General features: G+C 36.6%; 2 protein-coding genes across 2 annotated transcripts; one reads left to right on the top strand and one right to left on the bottom strand.

Moving 5' to 3' along the window:
• Positions 1 to 344: 344 nt before the first annotated feature.
• Positions 345 to 17,332, bottom strand: LOC138706298 (elongation factor 1-beta'-like). Its single transcript, XM_069835412.1, has 4 exons — positions 17,055 to 17,332; positions 15,747 to 15,981; positions 10,927 to 11,116; positions 345 to 761 (listed from the first exon to the last, which is right to left on the bottom strand). Exons 1-4 carry the CDS (start codon positions 17,132 to 17,134, stop codon positions 607 to 609), a joined length of 660 nt encoding a protein of 219 aa, XP_069691513.1. The 5' UTR covers positions 17,135 to 17,332; the 3' UTR covers positions 345 to 606.
• Positions 17,333 to 17,418: 86 nt separating this feature from the next.
• Positions 17,419 to 22,794, top strand: MED4 (mediator complex subunit 4). The gene is made up of 4 exons (XM_069835411.1): positions 17,419 to 17,667; positions 18,626 to 18,860; positions 19,257 to 19,548; positions 21,041 to 22,794. The coding sequence occupies exons 1-4, from the start codon at positions 17,597 to 17,599 to the stop codon at positions 21,208 to 21,210; spliced, it is 768 nt and encodes a 255-aa protein (XP_069691512.1). The 5' UTR covers positions 17,419 to 17,596; the 3' UTR covers positions 21,211 to 22,794.
• Positions 22,795 to 23,736: the final 942 nt, after the last annotated feature.

Genomic DNA, 23,736 nt, shown 5'->3' with positions numbered 1-23,736 from the left:
CTATTAAAATTCTTTTCAGAAAGGGACCACTGTGTAAACACAAAAACGACTTACATAATGAGTATCTGGTACTAGGAAACTACCGATATTTCTATATTTCATTTCCCTCTTCATTGTTGATCTTCATACTGCACGCCAGTTCTACCATGTACCTCTTGACATCCTTTCAGATATCTTTATAAGCTATAAGTTTCATTACGTTCAAAACAGCTATATGTTAACATAATATATGTTTTCCCTAAACGAAACCAGACACCAAAGATCACTTGATTCTGTTTGAACAGAATAAGAAAATGATAATGGAATTTGGATGTTGCTTCAAGTGCTCACAGATAAAAGCATAATCTTGATACAACTTGGTTTTATTTAATTAAACCATTCTGTGAATTTCAAGCATTCACAAATGGTTATATCTAAAAAAATTATAAAAATGGCACTTGGTTCCTTTTACATAAAAGCCATCCAATTCATATATGAATAACAAAATGTTACTCTGAAAGGTTTTTAAAGTAGCTTAGGTTTTTACGAATGAATTAACTGTATTATTTTTCAAAAATGGTATATTTTGACAAAATAAGGAAGGGAGAAACACACTGCGATGACAGTTTATATCTTATTGAAGGCAGCAATGTCGACAGACTGGACATGGTCTTCAAAGTTCTGTATTTCTTCTACCAGTAAGTCAACAGACACCTTCTCATCTTCTACCACACACATGATCTGCAGTTTGTTGATGCCATAGCCCACAGGTACCAGCTTGGCTGCAATACACAAGAAAATATTTTTCATAATCTAAGTTTACATATTTCTTTGTTACTGAATTATTTTTTGGACAAAATTAATAGGCAAAGAGCATGTCAAGAGGATGGAGCATACTAGACGCCCTAAACAAATCTTATGTCCCAAAAGGATGAAGAAATTTAGGATGACCTAAGAAACGCTGGCGCGAGATCACAACAGATCCACTAGAGTGTAATACATGATGATGAATGTTTGTATAAGTGAGACAATGATGGGATAGGGACCTTAATTGTTGGGAGCTATTACAGTTAACTATTTCAACAAACCGGCTCAAATGTTTCTATAATCAAATCTAGATGTGCACCCAACATAGAATCATTTCCAATGCCTAATGATATGTATGGTCAAGTAAGATCTAACAAACTATGCTACCCTGACGAGGTGATTTGGGGAAGTATGCAAGGAGAAATTCATTTACCTACTATTGGTAGGATGATAGGTGAATGTAACTATTATACCTGTTTTTTTTAAAGATGAGATATGATGTTAACACTGCGATCAGAATAACAATTGAATATCGTATAGCATAGGAGGCTTGTTGCTATGGTAACAATGGCTGAGTTGCCAAATGTTAGTGACACTAGGATGCTGTTCCCGCATGTTCAGTCGCTTTCTTGGTACCATTCATTGTGTACACAATATTAGCTATTCACACGTTTCGTGTTTTGTTCTTTGTTGATTTTTGCACAGTATTATTTATATCCTCGTGTGATATATTTCCTTTATTTAATATTATATTACATTCATCATTCAGTGTTTTGTTAGTGTTTTATAGTGCTTTTTCCCTCCCTAGGGGTTGCATGACCTTGACGTTGGTGGGAGGGCAGTGAGGTCCAGTGATTCTTTGGGCTATGTCGGCGGTAGCGTAGCTACTGGCAGGGTCTCCCATGCCGGACAGGCCAAAGATGAGAACCCAGACAAAGAAGCAACCCAGAAGAGGATTCCCAACGGTTCTGAAGGTGGAAGAGGATTGAGAATCCCAACAGCGGATGAAGCGGAAGAGGCAATCCACGGGTAGATCAGACTTGTAGCTGTGGTGGAAGCAACTGATCTAGGGGGCGGAAACCCCGAAATCAAGTGACCCGGTCTTCCAGGTTGGGGGTTTGGCGTGTGGCTGACAACCCACCCTGTAAAAATCTTATCGTTAGGAAACCTAAATGGCCTCGGAAGGACTGCTCTACTGGACACCGACCACAGCAAAGAAAAAGGATTAATGATATTAATTGTGCGACTTGGAATATACGCTCTTTATACATCACTGGAAGAATGAAAGAATTAGCAGAACAATTGTCCGTGTACAAAATTGCTATATGTGGACTACAAGAGATGAGATGGCCAGGTAATGGGGTAATACATCAAAAAAAATATACAATATTTTATAGTGGTAATGGAACGGGGAAACATGAGTTTGGAACAGGTTTTTATGTGGCTAAGAGAGTGGCGGATAATGTTATTGATTTTAAACCATATAATGAGAGAATCTGCATGCTAAGAATTAAAATCAAATTTTATAATGTGACACTTATATCAGCCCACGCACCAACCGAAGACAAATTAGAGGAAACTAAGGAGATATTTTACAATCAACTAGAGAATGTATTTGACAGTACTCCCAAACACGACATGAAAATAGTTTTAGGTGATTTTAATGCCAAGGTTGGCAAAGAAGCCTTTTTAGCTCCAGCATGTGGACAACATAGTTTACATGATGCAACAAACGATAATGGGAAGAAAATGGTAGAATTCGCAATCGGAAGAGATCTAACAGTCGGTGGAACATGGTTTCCACACAAAAACATACATAAAGAGACATGGCGCTCCCCAAATGGCCAAATATCAAACCAGATAGACCATATATTGACGGATAGAAGACACAGTTCAGCTGTAAATGATATAAGAAGCCTGAGAGGAGCAGATATAGGATCAGACCACTATCTAGTTAGAGCAAAGATCAGAGTAAAAATAGTAAAGGCAAACAAACAGGAAAGAAGAGAATGGATTAAATGGGATATAGATAAGCTTGAGAACAGAATCACCTCAGAGGACTACGCCAGAGAAGTCACTAACAACTTAGACTTAAATATATTTAATGAGAATGAAGATAATATAAACGATATGTGGAGAGAAATTAAAACTAGTATCAATAAAGCAGCTGATAAGATACTAGGTAGACAAGATAAACCAAAAAGAAATGACTGGTTTGATGAAGAGTGCTTATTGATATTAGAAGAGAAAAACAAAGCATATAAGAAGATGATAGGAAGATATACTCGGCAAAATGAATTAGAGTATAAAAATAAAAGAAATGAAGCAAACCACATGTTTAGAAATAAGAAGAGAGCATTGCTACATGAGAAACTGAGCAATATAAGTATAGAATATAACAATCAAAATGCAAGAAACTTTTATAAGGAGGTTAATTACTTCAAGAAAGGATTTAAACCTAAAACTAAACTGATTAAAAACAGTAAAGGAGAAATTATTAGTAATGAAGCGCAAGCTTTGGAAAGATGGAAAGAATATTATGAAGACCACTTTAAACTAAGAAATGAAAGAGAAAGTGAGCAAATGGAACAAGAAGTATATACAGCTGAACCTTTAGTAGAACCACCTGAGATGATCGACGTGGAAATGGCAATAGATAAGTTGAAGAATAACAAGGCTCCTGGGTGTGACCACATAACAACAGAAATGATTAAAAAGGGTGGTAAAGAACTTAAAAAGACAATATTATATTTGATACAAAGGATATGGGTAACCGAGACTATTCCTGAGGAGTGGAGAACAGGGATGATAGTTCCAATACATAAAAAGGGTGATAATATGATATGTGAGAACTATAGGGCAATAACTTTACTGTGTACAGTTTATAAAATTTTGACTAACATCCTATATAAAAAAATGTTACCATATATGGAAGGAATAGTAGGGGACTATCAGTGCGGATTCAGACCGGGAAGATCGACGGTGGACCAGCTATTCATAATGAGACAAGAGACAGAAAAATGCTGGGAACAGAACATCGATTTACACTGCCTCTTTTTAGATTTTGAATCTGCATATCATAATCTAATACTTAGGACAATATGGGGACACATGCATCAACTCGGTTTTCCAAGGAAACTGATAAATGTATGCAGAATTGTGTCATCTGAACCAAAGGCAACAGTGAAATTAGGAAAGATCACAACTGAAAATTTTAAATTGGAGAAAGGAACCAGGCAAGGAGATGGGCTGGCACCTCTCTTGTTTAATATAGCCCTACACATTGCAATAATAAAATCAGAAGTCCAAATTAATGGAACTATTTTTAATAAGACACAACAGATTTTAGGCTATGCGGATGATGTCATCATCACCGGAAGAAGGATACAAGATGTTGAAGAAGCCTTGATAGCATTGGATAAGGAAACTCAGAAGCTGGGATTTAAAATAAATACAAAGAAATCTAAATTTATGTCAGTCACCAAAAGACAAAATGATCAAGTGAAGGAAGTTAAAATGGGAACATATAAGTTTGAAAAAGTAAAAGAATTTACATATCTCGGATCAATATTGACAGCAAATAATGACCTAAGGAATGAGGTACAAAGAAGAATAAATCTGGCTAACAGGGCATATTATTCACTTTTACCAATTGTTAAAAATAAAATAATATCTAGAGAAATCAAAATCAAGATTTACAAAACCCTAATAAGACCCATTATAACATATGGTACAGAAACATGGGTTCTGAATAAAAATACATGCAAACAACTAGCAGTATTTGAGAGGAAAATCTTAAGAAGGATATTCGGAGCAATTGAAACAGTGGATGGATGGAGAGCCAGATATAATAATGAGATATACGAACTGTACAAGGAATCGGATTTGGAGGCGCACATAAGATGTCAAAGACTGAGATGGTTGGGACACGTCACAAGGATGGAAACAACAAGGAAAGTGAAGATTGTCTTCAATAACAACCCAGATGGAACCAGATTAAGAGGAAGACCGAGAACAAGATGGTGGAACTGTGTATGAGTGGATGTGAATAGATTAGGAATAAGGAATTGGAGGGAGTTGGCGATGGCTAGAGAAGGATGGAAGAGAGCCATAGAGGAGGTTAAGGCCCACCTGGGCTGTAATACCAAATAAGAAGAAGAAGTATAGTGCTTTTTACTGTATCAATTTATTTGTACAGTATTGTTTTTTTATAGTATAGTTTGCAAATATTTTAGATAAACTTGTCTTTTATCATAGATAATTATCTAATTTCAGGATCCCAATTTCATATATGCCTTTTTGTATTCAATTTTCTTTTTAGTCCTAAACTCTCCTTAGCTGCTTGTATAATAATTCTTTTCAAATTTGTCCATTCAGTTTCTACATCATCACTAATTTTTATTTCTTCTAACAATTTATTCATTCTGGTTTCATATAACCACTTAATACTAGGATCGCAAAGTAAACCTATCTTGAAAAGTTGCTCTGATTTGCTCTTACATGTAACATTTCTCTTGTACCATTTTGGGGGAATTCTAACTGTACTTACTACAAGGTGATGATCTGATTCAATTTCAAATCCTCTAAATACTCATACATCTGAAGTCATTTCAGACATTTTTCTATTACAGATAACATAATCTATTATAGAGCGCGATCCTCTAGCTGACCATGTAAATTTGTGGATATCCTTGTGTTTAAATTTTGTATTCATTATTTGCAAGTCATTGTAAAGTACAAAATCAATTAATCTTTTGCCATTTTGGTTTAAAACTATTTCTCCAAATTTTCCAATATGATATCATATTTGGCTGTTCCCCACTCTGGCATTTATGTCTCTCATTATAATTACCATATCAGATTTGTTGATTTTACCTAAAACAGTTTGAAGTTCTTCAATGAATTGTTCGTTTTCCTCTTCTAATCCTTCTATTGGTGCATATACACTTACAATTGTCATGTATCCTCTCTGCAGTTTTGGCGAACTCTACTATACGTTCATTCCAAAATTTATAATCCTCATAGTTAATTCAGTGAATTATGTATCATGAACATCACTTCAGTATGAGCTTGTTCTTTTCGTCCTACTCCACAATAGATTTGAATAAAGTTATCAGTACCTTTCAGTTTTTTAAGAGTTTCTGTGACCACAGCTATCTTGATATTCTTTTTGAGCAGGTTTTCTTCTACCTGATCGTCTTTATAATTAATACCTCTTACATTCCAAGTTCCGAAATTCATTAAACCTTTTGTCTTCCACGTATTCTTTTTCACTGTCTGTAACACACCTATGTCGTCGTCAGTTTTATCCATCCGGCTATCTACCATTTGAGACTTCACTGTAATTGAATTTTCCCAGAATAATTTACAAGACTATCACCAGGTAAGTCCAGTGGTGGGACTGCCACCTTATATAGTCTCTGAACAGACATTACATGACATTTCCTCCATGTCGTTGGAACAGGTATACCGCTCGGTCTCCAGAGCCTCGTTAGTTAAAGAAGGTTGTGCCACGAGCAGATGAGGATGGAAATTGGGTAGGAGAAGCTATTTGAGACACATTACTACCCTTTACAACCCTCACTAGAGATTTATCTAGAGAAAATCAAAACTCGGGTGGGATTTAATTGACTATTACACAATTAGAAAAAGTATATAAAGATTAGAAGAAATAAAGTACTTTAATACAATAAAATATGCATCTGGTATGCAGGAGAGCCTAGAATTTCTAGCAGCACACTATTCATTCCTGCCTAAGGCCATTGAAAAACTGGAGACTAGGAACCTACCTCTCCTTTATTCTTTGGCGGTAGTTGGGGAAGCAGATTAGAGGCTAAAAGGAGCATGGAGAAATTCGCTCAAAAAACTCATCACGGTGTGCCAGAAAAATATGGTCTAAGTTATTTGTAGGAAGTGGCAGATGAACTCTGGGCCAGGGTTGCAGTCCCAAATTTTACATTGCCGGAACTCTTTATGTCTTTTAACCTATGGGGAAGGGGGAAGGTTTGGATGCAAAAAGAAAAAAAAAAATTAGACAAAGAAAGAAATGCCATAAAGTGAGACTGTCAGGATAATGCAAGGCAACACCAATCAATACCTACTCCATTAATTAGCTTCTGAAGCTCAAGTAAACCGAAATGGTCACTGTAAGGGTGATTATTCTGCGCAATGTAGGCTTAATAAGCTGATATAAATTTCACTTTTGTTGCTTCACAGTGGGCTGCACTCGTTTATTCGCCAACATTTTCAACTGATTAGTTTTCAGACGTATCAATAATGTTTGTGCTATATTATGAGCATTGGATTTCTTGTGTTCAATAATTTTTTTTCGTAGTGGCTTAAGCTGATCTGATCTGTTCGATCCATAGTAATTTACTGAAAATGAGCACCATTCATTAGATACAGAAATACACTCTTTTTTTTTTTAATACACCTAACATAGTTACTTCATGACACACTTTACAGTCTAGCTTACATGGCTTACAATCAATCCACGGATAAGCTTCTTTTTTTTTTTCTTCACCACATATTTTCTTCATTCCATACATTCAGCCATTCACTTTGCAGGCCGACTTTTTGGTTTTTTGGCTTTTACTATTTTGAACATTATGATGTTGAATATTCTTCGCAGTCATACTGGAACTGTATCTTCTGTAACAGTATCTCAGGTTGAATTACTAGGTTCATCAAATAGAAGCGATGGACTTGAGATATCAACAATATCAGGAGAGGAAGCTTTTGTAACTCCACTAGTAACAGCAATAGCACGAGAAAAGAAAGAAGTTATTGGTTTTTGTCTATATTTATTTTGTTCCATATTTACTGAAGGGCAATAGATAAAAACAAAAGTTTCAAGCAGTCTTTTAGTCACGTTATAGGCAGTAAATTAACTGTTTGAAATTCACTTCGTAAAATAACTGGGAAACAAACAAACAACACATTTCGGTAAGTAACACCATAGACAATCTCCTGTATCGCACAAAGACGCGAAAACTAACGAAATATAATACGAAACGAAAGTGAATGAGGAATCATTTCATGCAGGCGCACTAAAGTTCAGTTTCGTAGTTGTTCTGTCACTGCTTCTTCCCCCATTTCTACCACACATCCCATCTACGCTCCTAGTGGTCTCACGACCCTCTACTTCCGAACTTGTTCCGATTTTCTAAAGAAAGCACAGAAAATATAATCACTAAATATTCTGACATTAACTAAGATATCGTTAGCTGGGAAAGTATTGTGATGTCACAACAGATTTTAAAATTTCAAACCAGTGCCGGAGCTCTGCTCCATCTTCGAACACAGTGCCGGAGCGTCGCTCCACTCCACCTTCACTACATCCCTGCTCTGGGCTAAATACTGAGGAACTCTGGACTAAATATTGGGAATCTTGCAAGGGTTCCTCTTTTTAAGTTTGCCTCAGTTACATCATGTGATGTTGAACGTTCGTTTTCAGTGTAACTGACAGGCTTATATTAACTGGGGGGGGGGGGGGAAGGCAACCTGAAAAAACTCTTATAGTTCATTGCCATTTAAATTACAGCAAAAGCAGTTGCATTAAAACAAGTAAAATTATTTTATATTTGTTATCAGAATTTCTTGAAAGTATAAGTATAGTTAGAAGTTATTGAATCTGTCATTAAAAGTACACTGAAACATCACCATAGGGGTCCACACCTATGAAGTAACGGTTAGCACATATGGCCATGAAACCAGGTGGCCCAGGTTCGATTCCCGGTCGGGACAAGTTACCTGGTTTTCCCTCAACCCAATATGAGCAAATGCTGGGTAACTTTTGGTGCTGGACTCCGGACTCATTTCACCGGCATTAGGCCTATCACCTTCATCTCGTTCAGATGCTAAATAACCTAAGCTGTTGATAAAGCGTCATAAAATAACCTACAAAAATAAAAAAAATAAAAATTTAAAAAAATTCACCATAGGTTATTTTTTAATTTTTAGTAATTACATATTAGTGCATATTTCTAAGGTTTCTAGTGCATAGCTGCATAAACATTGTGTCGGATTTTAATGCGTAAAAAGTCTCAGTCTACTCAGAAGTAATGTTGGTTTTGAAGTAAAATTTTAGTTGTAGTATGTTGTGATAAGAAATTAATCTACTTTCCAAAATAAAGACCATTAGATGCTACGGTCTTGAGCCACCTTTCAGTGAGGTTTTTATCCCATGAAAATGGTTTTTGATGCAAAGAATCCAATGATTTCCAAATTCTGGAAATTTCTTCCATGCAGAAAGTTGGCCATGGATCGAATTAGATTATGATCTGAAAGTTCAGGATCCGGGCTATATGCTGGGTGTGGTAGCAGTCCAATTCCTTCTATTCCTGATTTCTTTCCATGGTTATTCTAGTGTTATGGGGTCTCACATTGTCATGTTTCAAGAGAATTCTATTTCAATTAACTAATGCTGGGTACCTTCCTCTTAAAACTCCATGAACTCATTCTACATGTTCAGAATAAAGATCCACTTTCACTGCATATCCGTTTGAAACAAAGTCCAAGTGAATCACACCTTCAAAATTCCACCAGACACAACTTTATTTTGGAGCCAAACTGATTTTAACGACTTTCGCAGGCTGATGGGGATAGCCTCTGCTTTGAGGTGCAAGGGTTGCGGTAATATATCCATTTTTCATCACATGTAATAATTCGCCTGATAAATCTATCATTCATGGGACTAGCAATAAGCTGATAACAGATATTCACTCTGCAGTGAGCCTATTCCTGCCACATGCTCACAATACACAATAATAACAACAATGTCCTGTAAATTGCAATTACCAACTAAGGAAGTCATTAAAATATACCAAACTTAAAAAAAATGACATTACTCATGAGTCCACCTCATATATATTGTGACAGCGACGTGAGATTCGAACTCATGACCAGTGTCCCGCAAGAGAGAAGATCGCGCGGAGCACTTTGGGATGGCGCGCGGCGGAGAGGGGAAAGGGCCAACGCGGCGAGAGAGTGGAGAGAGAGTGCGCGCGCATCTGGTGCTGGTAGAGAGGAGAGGGCTCTGGATTTTTCTGGAGTGCCATCTCTAGAGACGTGTGGAACTTTCGAGGCTACGTCACTGTGGTTATAAATTACAGACGCGAAGGAACGACAGCAGTTTTCAGTTGATTAGTCAGCCAGTCAGTGAGAAAGCCAGAGCAAGCAAGCCAGTCTTGTGTACCGGAGTTCGACTCGAGTGTGCATCCGCATCTGCATCAGCATCCGAAGGCCTGAGTTCGAGTGCAGTGGACCGCAGTTGGAGGGACCTGAGTTCGAGTACAGTGAACTGTCTCTGGAGGTCCGTGGTTCGAGATACTGTGAACTCGAGTGACTGAGCTAGAAGAACTGTGAACTGAGAACTGATAGTTCTGATTTGTAAATAGTGCTTTGTAAATATTAGTTAAGATTAACAGTTCATTGTTGTTCGTACTAGTCCAAGTAAATTGTCATTGTCGTCGGTGGAGTGCTATAACGAATACTGTGTTAAGTGAAAATCCAATTGTTGACGAGAGCGTTTAAGGCGAATTGTAGAAAGGAATTATTGTTGTGGCGAATAAATTACATTGTTGTTACTAATAAAAATCACAATATATATATATATAAATGAGATATGATAGATGTCATTAAAAGAACACTTTAATAGTGTCCTGTAATTGCCTTCACATAAAATTATCTATCATGTTTAGTCTCAATAATGCAAAAGAAGTGTTACATTTTGAAAACATGTGAAAAAATGTCCCCCTTATAACAGATTTTTATTTGATCCTTTCAAGAGTGTTACATGAAGGATTTACCATATACTGTATGTAAGGATATAGGTATGCATGCATTGCATGGCAGTAAAGAGAATGGTATAACAACAGAATACAAACAAAATTATTGTCGTTGAACTGTCAGTGTTTAGGATTTATGAATAATAGAAAGTCTAAGATTAAAAACTAATCTCTACTGAGAACAGATCTAATCTTAATATAGGGAGAACATTTGTAAAATATATAATTCTCAATAGACAAGAACATCCTGTATATGCTTTCACTTGTAAAAGTAACATCAAATTCTGTATTTTCCACCAGAGGGGGGATGGAAACATACACACATATACATATAATTTTTAAATATACTCACAAGCGCCCCACACCAAGCCATCCATTATGATGGTCCTCACTTTGGCCTCCATCTCCTTCATGTCGGTTTCATCATCCCATGGCTTCACATCTAGGACAATGCTAGACTTGGCGATGAGTGCAGGTTTCTTTGATTTCTTTTCTGCATATGCCTTCAACCTCTCCTCCCTGATCTTTGCTGCCTCTGCATCCTACCAAAAACAGCACAAAATCAGAATAGTTCTCCATTCTATATATGCACAAAAATTGACGCTTCTGTAATAATAAAAACAATAATTATTGTTTTGCATACACACATTTCAAAGAGTTTCACAATAAAATTAGATGTTGTTTTATAATGCCAGGCGTTTGACAATAAAGTCATTTGACCTCTTGCACTCCAATATTTTTAAAAGATATTATCACGGTCAGCCAATGAAGCACGGATTTTGAATAAAATTAGATGTATGATGCAACACAGACGTAAGATCATTCTTCAATGACACTGACACTATATTAAATACGATTATCTAATAGTTCTTATGTATACAAATTCAGTTGTCATTAATTATAATGGGTCTGCTCTTAATGTAACATTAAATTCACTAGATTTTTCTTTTACATTTTGATCCTAGTGTTACAATAAAGATGTCAGCAGCGACAGGGGCGGCAGCAGCAGTCTTTATTTGAAGATGCTTTCATCTGCAGAGGTATTTCGCACGTTGAAATACAAAATGGCTGGCAATTGTGCCTGGAGCCCTGTCAGGGACAGGGTTCTTTTTACATATCATAAATCTACAACACAGGACTCATAGCTTTATGTCTCTCCCAGACAAAGCCATGTTAAGGATTTTATACTTCTCGACTGGGTTTGAACACAGATCCAACAGCATAATAATCACTAGAGCATCGAGAACCACTGAGAGAGGTGGAGAACCAATCATGAAGTCTAGCATGTAGTGATATACAGTAAAGCTTGCTTTATTCTACAGTCAGACTGATAGTAGAGCATTACTACACTGTAGACTTCAAATTTCAAACAATTCAAATGAATAACTCGAGGAAGTGGTTGACATTCACTTATGTCACTTCTGTGCAAAAATGGTAGATGAGAAAACAATATTCGTTCCCAGTTACTGCATGTGGTCAAGTACAAGAATGGCATATGTAAATACCAGTGGAATCATTGAGGTTAGATAAAATGTTATCATGAAAGCATTCAATGTAAATAGTTAGCTCAGGTTAAATTAGATTGGAGCCTACCATTTTCTTTAAACTTTTACACACTGATATTGCTACAAATATCCAGAGTTACATGTAAGAATGACCCAAGACTAACTCAAAAAAATTGTCATTATTATAGAAAGCCTTCTTCATCGGTTCTTTAACGATACTGTAACAATGAAAAGTTATCTAGTCTTAGTGAAATTGGTGAGATGAGTCCGAGAGAAAGCTGTTTAGAGAACTTATATGTTGTACATAGCTTACGTATTTTTTGCATGTACATCATCAATATGGGGATATTTTCATAACATCTAAACATACTCATATACCTCCCAAACTGTATGTAGGGGCTGTATCATAATAAATAGGTCATATTAATACACAAATTTAACCAGCAGCAGTGATTATACAATGAATATAAGTAAATTTTGTGGTTAAATTAGTTACAATTTTTATTTTGAGGTTATTATTTGTCTTTTGATTAATTTTTATCACGACTTCATTTAAATTTGAGACTACAATATCTTTGATTTTAAACTAGGATTAGATATCCTAGGCTACTATTTTAGATATAAATTATTTTTAACCTAGGTAGTATTATTTGATGAGGCTGGTGAAACAATTAGTGCATTAATGGCAATTTTAAATAAAGAATGAAAAACATTTTATTTATATTAGTTTAATATTTAATTTATTAAATACTGAACCAAAATGAAATATTCAATTTCATAAAAATAATAAAATTATACCAATTAGAATAATTTTTATTACATTCCTTGCATTCTACCTAAGCACTATTTTGAATATGTATCGCATTCCTTTACTACAGTGGTTCCCAAAAGTTGGGGGTCGTGTAAGAAGATGAGGGGGGAGGGGGGTCGCGAGATGATTTACAAAGTAATACAAAAATGTTTCATTAACATACATTTATTTTGTGTTTAGAAACAAACATAAATAATGTTGAACAAATATGTCTTTTTCAGAAAGAAGCTTCTCAAATATGGAGTTCATATTTCATACACACAATGACATAATTAATGACTTAATGACTTAATTTTCAAATTCAAGGAAATTTCTTGCTTTTGTTTTAATGATCGGCAAGAAATTTATATTGCATAAATACGAGGTTTCAAATATATATATATATATATATATATATATATATAATTAAGAACTTTACTGTGTACTTTGCAAACTCGAGGTTCTTTTCATCCAAAAAAATGAAAATACTCAAAAAGCTGTTGTTTAAAATTGTGGAAACGTCATTGCTTGTCGGCAAAAACAAACTCAGTGTTTATCATACATAGCTAAATTTTCCATAAGTTCCTTAAATACACTGGAATGAATCAAATTTCCTTTTGTCAAGTGATACTGACCAGAAATCAAGTTTCTTTATAAATCCACTGATTTTATCCCTGGCTGTTGTTATATTAACATCTTGGTCTTGCGAACTATTATTCAAAGTGTTTAAGTATTCGAAAATATGAGCAAGGAAGACCAATATAAGAAACCAAAGAGAACTGGGAAATAGGTTTGCATATTCCGATTTCTCGTCTTGCAAGTACCGGTACAATGAATGTTCTGCTCTCAACTGTAAACTCTTTTCAACACATTACTCATAAATTTTGCTGAAAATACGAGTTTGTGACGTTCTTCCTTTGATGAGATTTACTGAACTATTACCGCAGCATCATGATGATAATAGTTTGAAGTACACTGGTAAAAAAAAGTTAAGCATATTTCCAATTTATCCAATAATACCTGATATTTATGTTTCTTTTGGTTTTATGTGGCACGTATTATGTTTACCAATTCAAACTTTTTCATTTGTTTTATTCTGCATCACTAGGTAACGTCCAAATAACAGCTAGTAAACAAAGCCTGTAATTCGAGCAAAGTTCAATCAGTGTCGTTTTGCTTCATAGTGCTTCATAGTGCAGTACAATGGCTCGGAACACCCTTACAATGGCAGACCGCATCAAAATCATCACTTTGATAGAACAAAACATGAGACAAGTTGATGTTGCTAACATCCTTCATGTGAATCAGAGTATTGTCTCCAGACTGTGGAGAAAGTTCCAGGAAATCCAGTCAATAGCAGATCGACCTCGCGAGGGCCGTCCACGCAAAACAACACCAGGTCAGGACCGGTATGTAAGGTTATCTGCACGTAGGAACCCTATAGCCTCAGCTACAACTCTGCGCCATGACCTGCGCGAAGCCACTGGTGTTGTTGAAAGTAGCAAAACTGTGCGCAATAGACTTCATGACATAGGGTTGTATGCTCGAAGACCACTCAAGACTCCAGCACTCCGTCCACATCACAGGGGTGCTCGTGCAAGATGGGCTAGAGCACATGAGAATTGGACACGAGACCAATGGACCAGAACTTTATTCTCAGACGAAGTGAGAATGGGCCTACACCCTGACAACAACTCTATTCGCGTATGGAGACGAACAGGGGAACGAAATCATCCCTCAATGACCGTGGAACGTCACCAACAGTTTGGTGGTTCAATCTTGTTTTGGGCATTTGTCATGTTTGGCCGCCGCACACCACTGGTTTCAATAGAGGGAAACATGACTGCTGCCGTGTATGAGAACAACATCCTTCAACCCATAGTAAGTGGTTTTGAAGAGACTGTAGGAGAAGGGTTTACTCTACAGGACGATAATGCTCGGCCTCATCGTGCTCATAGTGTGCAGCGGTATCTGGTAGAACATGGGATCCGAAGAATGGATTGGCCAGCATGCTCACTGGATATGAACTGCATAGAGCATGCATGGAGCTTTCTCAGGAGAGCCATTTCCAATCGTCCACATCACCCATTAACGATTCAAGAACTGAGGAATGCTGCCTTGGAAGAATGGGACAATTTGCCTCAGGAGAGCTTAGATGCGTTGGTACTGAGTATGCCCCGTCGCATACAAGAGTGCCTTAGGGTTCGTGGAGGACCAACACGTTATTAAACAGGGTACTGAAAGCACCATTTCCTTTTCTTTGATGATGTACGAATTTGAACTTCCCTTATCTTTTCCGTTGTTTCCAAACAATGCAACTTTTTCATTTCATATTGAGTCCATTGTTAACAAGTAGTGTATTTCTACTTTTAAGTTTATTCTGTGGAACCAAGAAACCCAATTATAATTTATCTATTTTATTTTAATTAATAAAAATCGTTATATGCCTAATTATGCTTAACTTTTTTTGACCAGTGTATTAGAAAAGATGTTTACTTAATATTTCGTGTCATTGTTACACTATAGAGTACTTCTATTTTTGTTATTCTTTGGATATTATCCAATGGTTTTGAGTAAAATTATCGTTATTTTCGATTTTACAAGGATTTGTATTTTTCCGATGGGGTTAATTACCAGTCCAGTATTGCGGGGGGGAGGTGTGGAGGTCGCAAGAGGATGTCTCACTCAAAAATGGGTCACGTCTTTCAAAAAGTTTGGGAACCACTTCTTTAATGTGTCTGTACATACTAAAGAATGAAACGGCCTTTATGAACTTGAAATTTATAAGTTAGTCTTAAAAGGAAAATTTCATGAATAATTTGGTCTCAACACATTCAAATACTGGCCAGATTTCAGATTTTTTTTTGTGCCACTCACATCTTCATCGTCTGAACCAAAAAGGTCGACATCATCGTCATCGTTTGCTGCTGGTGCTGTGCCATTCGCAGCTCCCCCAAATGCTGCAGGCGCCTTCTTTTCTCCGGGCAGCTTCTTACGTTCATCTCCAAATGATTTTATGTGGTTGTACCACCGCAGAAGGTGAGGTGTTGTGGCAGTGGGAGGCTTCGCTAGTGACTCGAATACACTAACATCTGCCTGGCTAGCCTGGAATCTTAAGTACAACCACTGTGTCACACTTGTCTTCCAAGTTATATTAAACTTTTTTCTCAGATACTTAACGACGCTATATCAACTACTAGATTATTTATCGATGGAAATAGTGAAAGCAAGATAGTATTTAACAAGATGAAGCCGTGGATTAGCTATGGATTTACCTGACATTCGTCTTACAGTTGGGGCAAACCTCGGAAAAACCAACCAATTAGTTCAAGCGGAACAAGTGCACAATACTGGAACCGCCTGATTTTCACATATGCCACTTATGCATTAACTCAAGTGTCTTGCGGGAATCGAACCCACAACCGAGCGCAATTCCAAATCAGTAGACAAACGTGCTACCGTCTGAGCAACACCAGTGACTGAAGTTCTATATAAATATTACACTACTTGATACTGTATTTTGGAAACACAATATCCAAATAACTCAAGTTTACTGCTAAATGCACGTCTTGTATAATTCTCCACATATTGTTTACACTATCGCTGCAATGTCAGACAACAGAAATCCACTTCATCTTTCAAGTGTAAGAAGTATAGATTTTCATTATCCCAATGCATTCGACAAACATAGACAAATTAGTTGCTTTTAGTATTTTACGATAAACTGTTGAGGTAATGTATACAGAAATTTTCCCTTAAATTCTCAGTTTGTGCCAATCTTCGGTAAGTATCTCCCCACACCATACTGTACATAAGACTGACGTCTAACATGTGTTTTGTTGTGGATTAGATAAGTTAAATAAGGGGATAGCTAAGTGACAAAAGAGGCCGAGGTGTGTGGCAAGGTTAGTGGGTTAGTTGAGGGGATATAGAAGTGACTTGAGACCGAGGAATGTTAAAAGTTTTCCATGGTTTAAGTACGTTTTCTCTCCCTATATAGTGTAGGGAGATATCGAAGTTTCATCTTAGTTTGTAGAGTTAAAACATAAAGTAAAACTATATTAGTAACTAATTAAATATAACATAACACTAAACTTCTTTATTGCTTCCCAAGTCAGTACTAACCTATGAAAACAACTACACGTGTTGACAAATATATTTGACTGCATTTACGCGATTACTTACCCTTCCACGTAACTTCGATCTGCAAGAAATGCATCGAGAGATTTAATACCTTGTTCAGTCTTTAAATCACCAATTGCCATTTTGATACGGATAGAAATATAAAATAAATCCTAACAAAATTACTCAACACGACTATTTCTGCTCAATGCAGCTGCAGAAGAGACCAAAAACAAGTGACCAACGATTCTCTTACTGTCGCCATTGATTCGTTACTTTCTAGGCGGATATGACAGAGATATCCACGGTTATGGTTCAGATCAGAGCCACCTACAGTACGTATGCCAGGTGCCAGTTCAACGGTTCATCAAGAGGGCTTGCCCTGGGCCCGGTTAAACTATAAAACGTCTTTGCTGGGCCCTGGTTCGGGTGCGGCTTCAGTCTGTTCCCCGTTTGATCTTTGTAATAGGAAGAAAAGCGCACAATGTGCAACATTTATCGTGACAAGACAGCTTGTAGAGAAATTTCTTTCATCATGCAAACTGACAGTTGACTTTGTAAAAAAAAAAAAAAAAAAAAAAACTGTTGTCCGTAAATATTTAATTATGGCGTCAAATAGTGTAAGCACTGGTGAAAGATTACTTGCTTTGATTGATGATATAGAATTAATTTCGAAGTAAGTATTAAAATCGCACTACATTTGTTTCTATATAATTAGTACCGGTGTTTCAAAATAATCAGACGAATGACATTAGGCCTTCCTATTACATTAATGAATGTGTAATTTGACATAATATGCTATAGGTCAAAGAAACAATGTAGGTGTACTTCGGTTATTTTTTAGCGTGTTGTTGCTGGAAAATTATTCTGTTTTGGTGGCAGTATACAAATGACATGCATTTCAGACCTCAATCTACGTCTAACCGTCTCCAGAGGAAAATTTAAATTGATTACTAATTCAGAAGGATTGGAATATTTGAAATAGAAACATGAGAATTTGTTTATGTCCCTTCTTATAAAATCATTACTGATAAGTACATGGTTATAAAATGATACATCAATGTGCTATTAAACGAAATTCAGTTATGTATTGTTCATATCCAAGAATATCTCGTGTCACAAATGACTGGCACTCTACTTGTTTTTGCGCTTAGGTAGTTCCCGTCGTACTCTGCTTATATAGCTTACCTTGCATATGACAGGTCAGGTTTGGTTAGTTTAAGCTTTTGTCATGCTTTGTGTATACGATCAACTGCATCTCCACAAAAAAAAAAATCCCTTATAAATTAAACAGATTTTCATCTGAACTACCTCAGCGCTAGTTTCCTGAAGGTACTCAGTTTGGACAGACCTCCATATACGAACAGCGGCAAATTGGCAGACCTGTTATTCCATCAATGTATTATTATCGCTAAACTTAAGTTTGCTGTTTTCTTCCTCTCTTCACCCTTGTGGACACAAAATAAATTGTTGTCAGTGGAAAGTTTCTTTTCGTAAACGTGATGATGTGCTTTCGGTAAACACTAACTAATGTGCTCCTTTAATTTTTTTAAGATAAATTGTTGACATTGAGGAAACCGTACACTAAAGTTGAATTAAAAACCGTAAGAAATGCTGAAGAGATCATTTTTCAGGGAGTTAATTGAGAACACAATCGCCCAGAAGCACCAGAAGTTGTCGAGTTCGGAGCATTTACTGATTACGGAATTGCTGGTGGCCAAAGACAATGAACTGAAAGAGGTACTTAAACTAGCTACCGAGCAAGCCAAGATAAACCACAAGATGGAAGCACTGAAGGGTGAGGTAGAACGTCAGGACCAGTACATTCAGCAGCTACAGCGTCAGCTCAAGGAAGCTGAGCAAATCTTGGTGAGTATCGGCACTACGAGTGGGGTTTCTGTAGGATTATGTTCTGAGGACAGCTCTGTAACAGCTTAATGTCCTCTTTTGGACAGTCGTCCTTGGCAGTCTAGCTAGATGTTGAATCTGAGTTTCACGACCGAGAACGACGGATTTTAAAGGACTATAAAATGCTATAAGATTGCATTGGTATATGATGTTCGAATAGAGAAAACAAGTGTTCTTTTGTACTTAAATCAACGTGGACATAAAGGTTCTGAAGGCTCCTACGAGGTAGTTAAAACTTTCGAAATATATGGAGCTTAGTCAATAGTATTAGGTATCCAGTGATGTACAAAACCTAAGAGCCTGACGTAGATATAGGCTTACATTAGTCTAAAACTAAATTAAGTTGCTTTGTTGCAGGCAACTGCCATCTACCAAGCCAAACAGAAGCTGCAGTCTATTGCACGTGCCAACAAACGCCCAGTGCCTTCAGAAGATCTGATCAAGTTCGCACACAGGATCAGTGCATCAAATGCAGTGTGTGCACCACTCACTTGGCAGCAGGGTGATCCCCGCCGACCCTATCCAACAGATATTGAGATGCGTCTGGGATATCTGGGCCGACAAAGTGACCTACCAATCAACGGGCATCTCCTGCAGCATCCAAACAATCTGTCAGACCTCCATCGGACAGGCCACCCACCAGGTTCAGGTATTTCAAGCAACTTTGGTTCATCTTTACTATCAGTTCTTACACAGTTCTTCAGATTCGGGATGGAGAGCAAAATAGGTGTATTTATACTGAGTGAATGAATTACGGCACTTCTTCACCACAGAGCAGCTATTTGACTTTCAGAAGCAATGATTCCTTGCATTGGTTACAAATACATATGTTATTGGTAAGTAAACATTTCTATCTTTGCATCTCAGCTTACCTTAATCTTCGTTGAAACAAATTCTTGATTAGGTGTTATACGCATATATTCATGTTAGTAATTTATATAGCTTAAAATATCACACAGGTATATAGTATTGAACAGTGGGTATTTATTTATGGTGATTTTAACATCATAGCCATCAATAAGACAATGATATTAGATTCAACCATCTGCTTTGAGAGAAACTTCTCACAAGCAGACGAGGTCAACAAAAAAAAAGAAGAAATATATGAACCATGCCTACCTTTCCTCTCTTCTAAATATAACATACCTGTTAATCAGTGGGTCGTCAGAGGTATGTTATTTGGAGCGAGAGGTTCCCTTCTATAGTCTACCTAGCAACTATTAGTGAAATTAAAATTCCAAGTCTTTCAAATACAAAACACCTTATTACAAATTCTTAGGGACTCTTTTCATATCATTCAATATAATTTATATTTTCAAGAAAGGTAATTTTGTCAATATGACATTTTGGCATCAAGCGAGTCCCATATCCAAAATTTAGTATTCTTTAAATTAATCAACTTAAAAAACATAACTGTTCTGTATTCTGGATCCTTGTGGTCACCCTCACTGGAGGGCTGATGATTTAATCAAATCTTTCTCTCTAAGTATGGGTTGTGAAGTTCGAAAAAATTCCTTCACATTGACCTTATGAATAAATTCTGAGGAACAGGAAGTTTTTTTATAAATGCAGAAGAAGGCATATGTCTTCACCAAGGAAAATTTGGATGACATTGAACATAATTTGGCAAATGTCCTTAAAATATTTTACTTTCGTAGGAAATAAATCTGTCATACAAACCTGTGTGAAATGCTACAAAGCCATTTAAGTTAAAGCCTTACATATTCACAGTGATGCAAAAACTAATATCTGGTGATCCTATAATCAGGTTTCGATTCTGTGAGTGATTTTAAATGGCGTGCATGAGTATCATCTCCATGAGTATGTAAGTACACAAATGTTTGGAATAAGAAGGCAGACAGTTTCAGCCTCTTCTTTCTTAATTTGAGTGGGTATATGACGTTTTAATTGTTTATAATAAATAAAGTTTTACATTAATAGTTTGAGAATTGTCAGACCATTGATAACAAGCACTCTCCATAACCTGCTTGTTGGAGCATTGCTTTGAAGAGTTGAAACAGCTTTGTTGAATCTCCCTGTGTATATGCATGGAAGGGTCACTTTTGTTCACTAACAATACTACATGAATATATATACTTTGATATTACAAATGTATTTTTGAATTGAAATTTGTGTTGCAGAGCTTCCATCACAAAACCAATTCACCTGGCACCCGGCAGGAGAGATCCATATGGCAGTAAGTGGTCAGGGCAGTGTCTCCATGGACACACGAAATCACAACAAGGACAATGACGACGTTGAAGTGATGTCCACAGACTCTAGCAGCAGTTCGTCGAGTGACTCCCAGTGATGGCCCTGCTACATTTGAAGACTGACTGTTTCATCTCATCCCTGGAGGAAAATGGCAGATAAGGGCCCCTTCAGACAAGGCTACTTAGCAGTGCCACTAGTGATTCGTTAGTGATGCTGCGAATGCACATTTGAAGCACTGCTTAATGCAGTAAAATATAATTATAACAGACGCCAGTATTATGAAATTATTTTCTGTCCCTGCCTTCTTCTCATATAATTTAATGTTAAAATAATTCAATTTAACGGATTTCGTTTTTACGAAAAAATCAGTATAAGGAAATAAAAATGTCACTCCCTTGCCAAAAAAAAAATATCTACTTTTTTAACGAAAAATATTTTAAATATGGAGTATAATTTGTTAGCAAGTAGGAACATATTTCATATTATAATAATACTGCAATTGCATAGTGACCACGTGTCGTGGTCATTAAATATCTAGCTACTATATAGTGTTTACTATGTGCAGAAGCCTCTGAATTTTATGTTAATTTTTTCATCCAGTTGTTCCTTTGTTCTCCCAATTTAGTTTCCTCCTACAAATTAATCTCGCAACATGGTGCATCCAATCACAGCTCACTAACCTCACAACATGGCCTCCCAAACATCCTGGCACCTCCAACAGAATGCTTCATAAAACTTGAATTTTGTTCTTTTCTTTAAACGCATTTCGATATAAGGAAATTTTACTATAACGAAGTAATTTCAGAGGTCCCTATGTTTTCGTTATACTGGTATTTTACTGTATACTGCATTTTTGTAGAGAATTTTTCAGTCTTCCAGTGAACATTGTCATAGAGGGAGATATACTTTTGGAAACTTTGCTCATGCGGCGAAAGAATAGAAGAATAATTTGAGTCCATCGTTTGATTTCGTAAAGACAGAATTGAGGACTATTTCATACTTCGATGATTTATATCAGGACGATATAAATTTTTTGTTTGTTTGTTTTTTGCACGTATAAGAAATAATTTCAAGAGCTTCTAGTAGGAATTACCAATGAAATTCGAAAAAAAGAACGTGGCACAATAGGCTGTATACTGTCATGGTAGTGTAAGGAATTGGTGATCCAATAGTGGACTGGCCTTGGTTCTGCTTGAAACCTACAATTTAATTCCATGTATTGCAACAGAAGGCATCACTTTTAGTGGCTGCCACCAACCGCAAGACCAACCACTCAGAGTATCTGCAGCACCACTATTCTGTGGCTGTGTCTGAAGGCCTTAATTTATATCCATTATTCACAAGTGGCAGCACTTCTAAAAGTGGCCTCATCTGAAGGGGCTCTAAACCTGACAAAAAAATTGTTTTTACCACAGACTTACGTAGGTTAAGTATTGATGATATGGTCACTTCTCTGTCTTCCTCCTACAATTAATTGTGCATACTATATCCCATATTGAAAGCAGCTGTTACGATGCAATGTTGTGTGCAGAAGAAATGGAAATTGAAAAGTGGGACTTTCTAATTAATTTTTTGTGTTTGGAACACAAGCATAAATTTCGCAGTGATTGTACAAGGAAAATGAAGTTTCTTCTATACATTTTGTGTTCCTGTGTTACAATAAAATTATATTGCATTAAGAGTACAGTAGATATTTTACATATACTATAGCAACTGTTTGTTATGATCTGCATATGTAGTCTACGAAATAATATAAGACGTGGAATATGGATCTTGAATGAATGGATTACAGGTGAAAAGTGGATTAACATGCACATTTAGGTCACCCATAGTATGATCTCCAAAACTGAATTTTGACATGGTCGGTAAATTTTATTTCGAGCCCTCTCATTAAGAAACGGAATTTTCTTACGTCTCATACCAAAATCTATGATCCAGGCCTCCCATCTTTCACTTAGGAAGGAGGCTAAGAATTTTTATTGTGCTTAGAAATCCATCACCCTTGGCCAGTTGAACCAGTGAACCTCAGAACCAAGTAGCAAGCATGGTAAATACTACGTCATCAAGGAATGATGTTTGTCACTTTTATTTATTTATTTTTTAAAATTTTATTTGGTTATATAACGACACTGTATCAACTACTAGGTTATTTAGCATCGAGATTGGTGTTAGCGAGATGGTATTTGGCGAGATGAGGCCGAGAATTCGCCATAGACTACCTGGCATTCACCTTACGGTTGGGGGAAACCTCGGAAAAAACCCAACCCGGTAATCAGTCCAAGCGGGGATCGAACCAGCCCCCGAGCACAACTTCAGACTGGCAGGCAAGCACCTTAACCGACTGAGCTTAACTTGTACAGACTTGGAAACAAAATTTGGGCCACCTAAATTACTGAGCATGCGCAGTATATTATAACTGGAACTTGGAAAATTCAGGTGGCCCAAATTTTGTTGCTGGATCTATACTTATCCTGCGACATCATTAATGGTCCTGTGTTGTGCTGATTACGTACATGGTCAGGCAAGCCCACAATATGAGATAATCTAGTGTTAGTCCAAAGTTATATCCTGCCCTACAACCGTATTGGCTTGTAAATCTGTACAAAAGGCAGAAAAATATGAC

Source organism: Periplaneta americana, chromosome 9 (assembly GCF_040183065.1).
Source record: "Periplaneta americana isolate PAMFEO1 chromosome 9, P.americana_PAMFEO1_priV1, whole genome shotgun sequence".
In the NCBI taxonomy this organism is placed as follows: Eukaryota; Metazoa; Arthropoda; class Insecta; order Blattodea; family Blattidae; genus Periplaneta; species Periplaneta americana.
The sequence above is the reverse complement of the archived record's forward strand: the minus strand, read 5'-3'. Positions and strand labels throughout refer to the sequence as shown.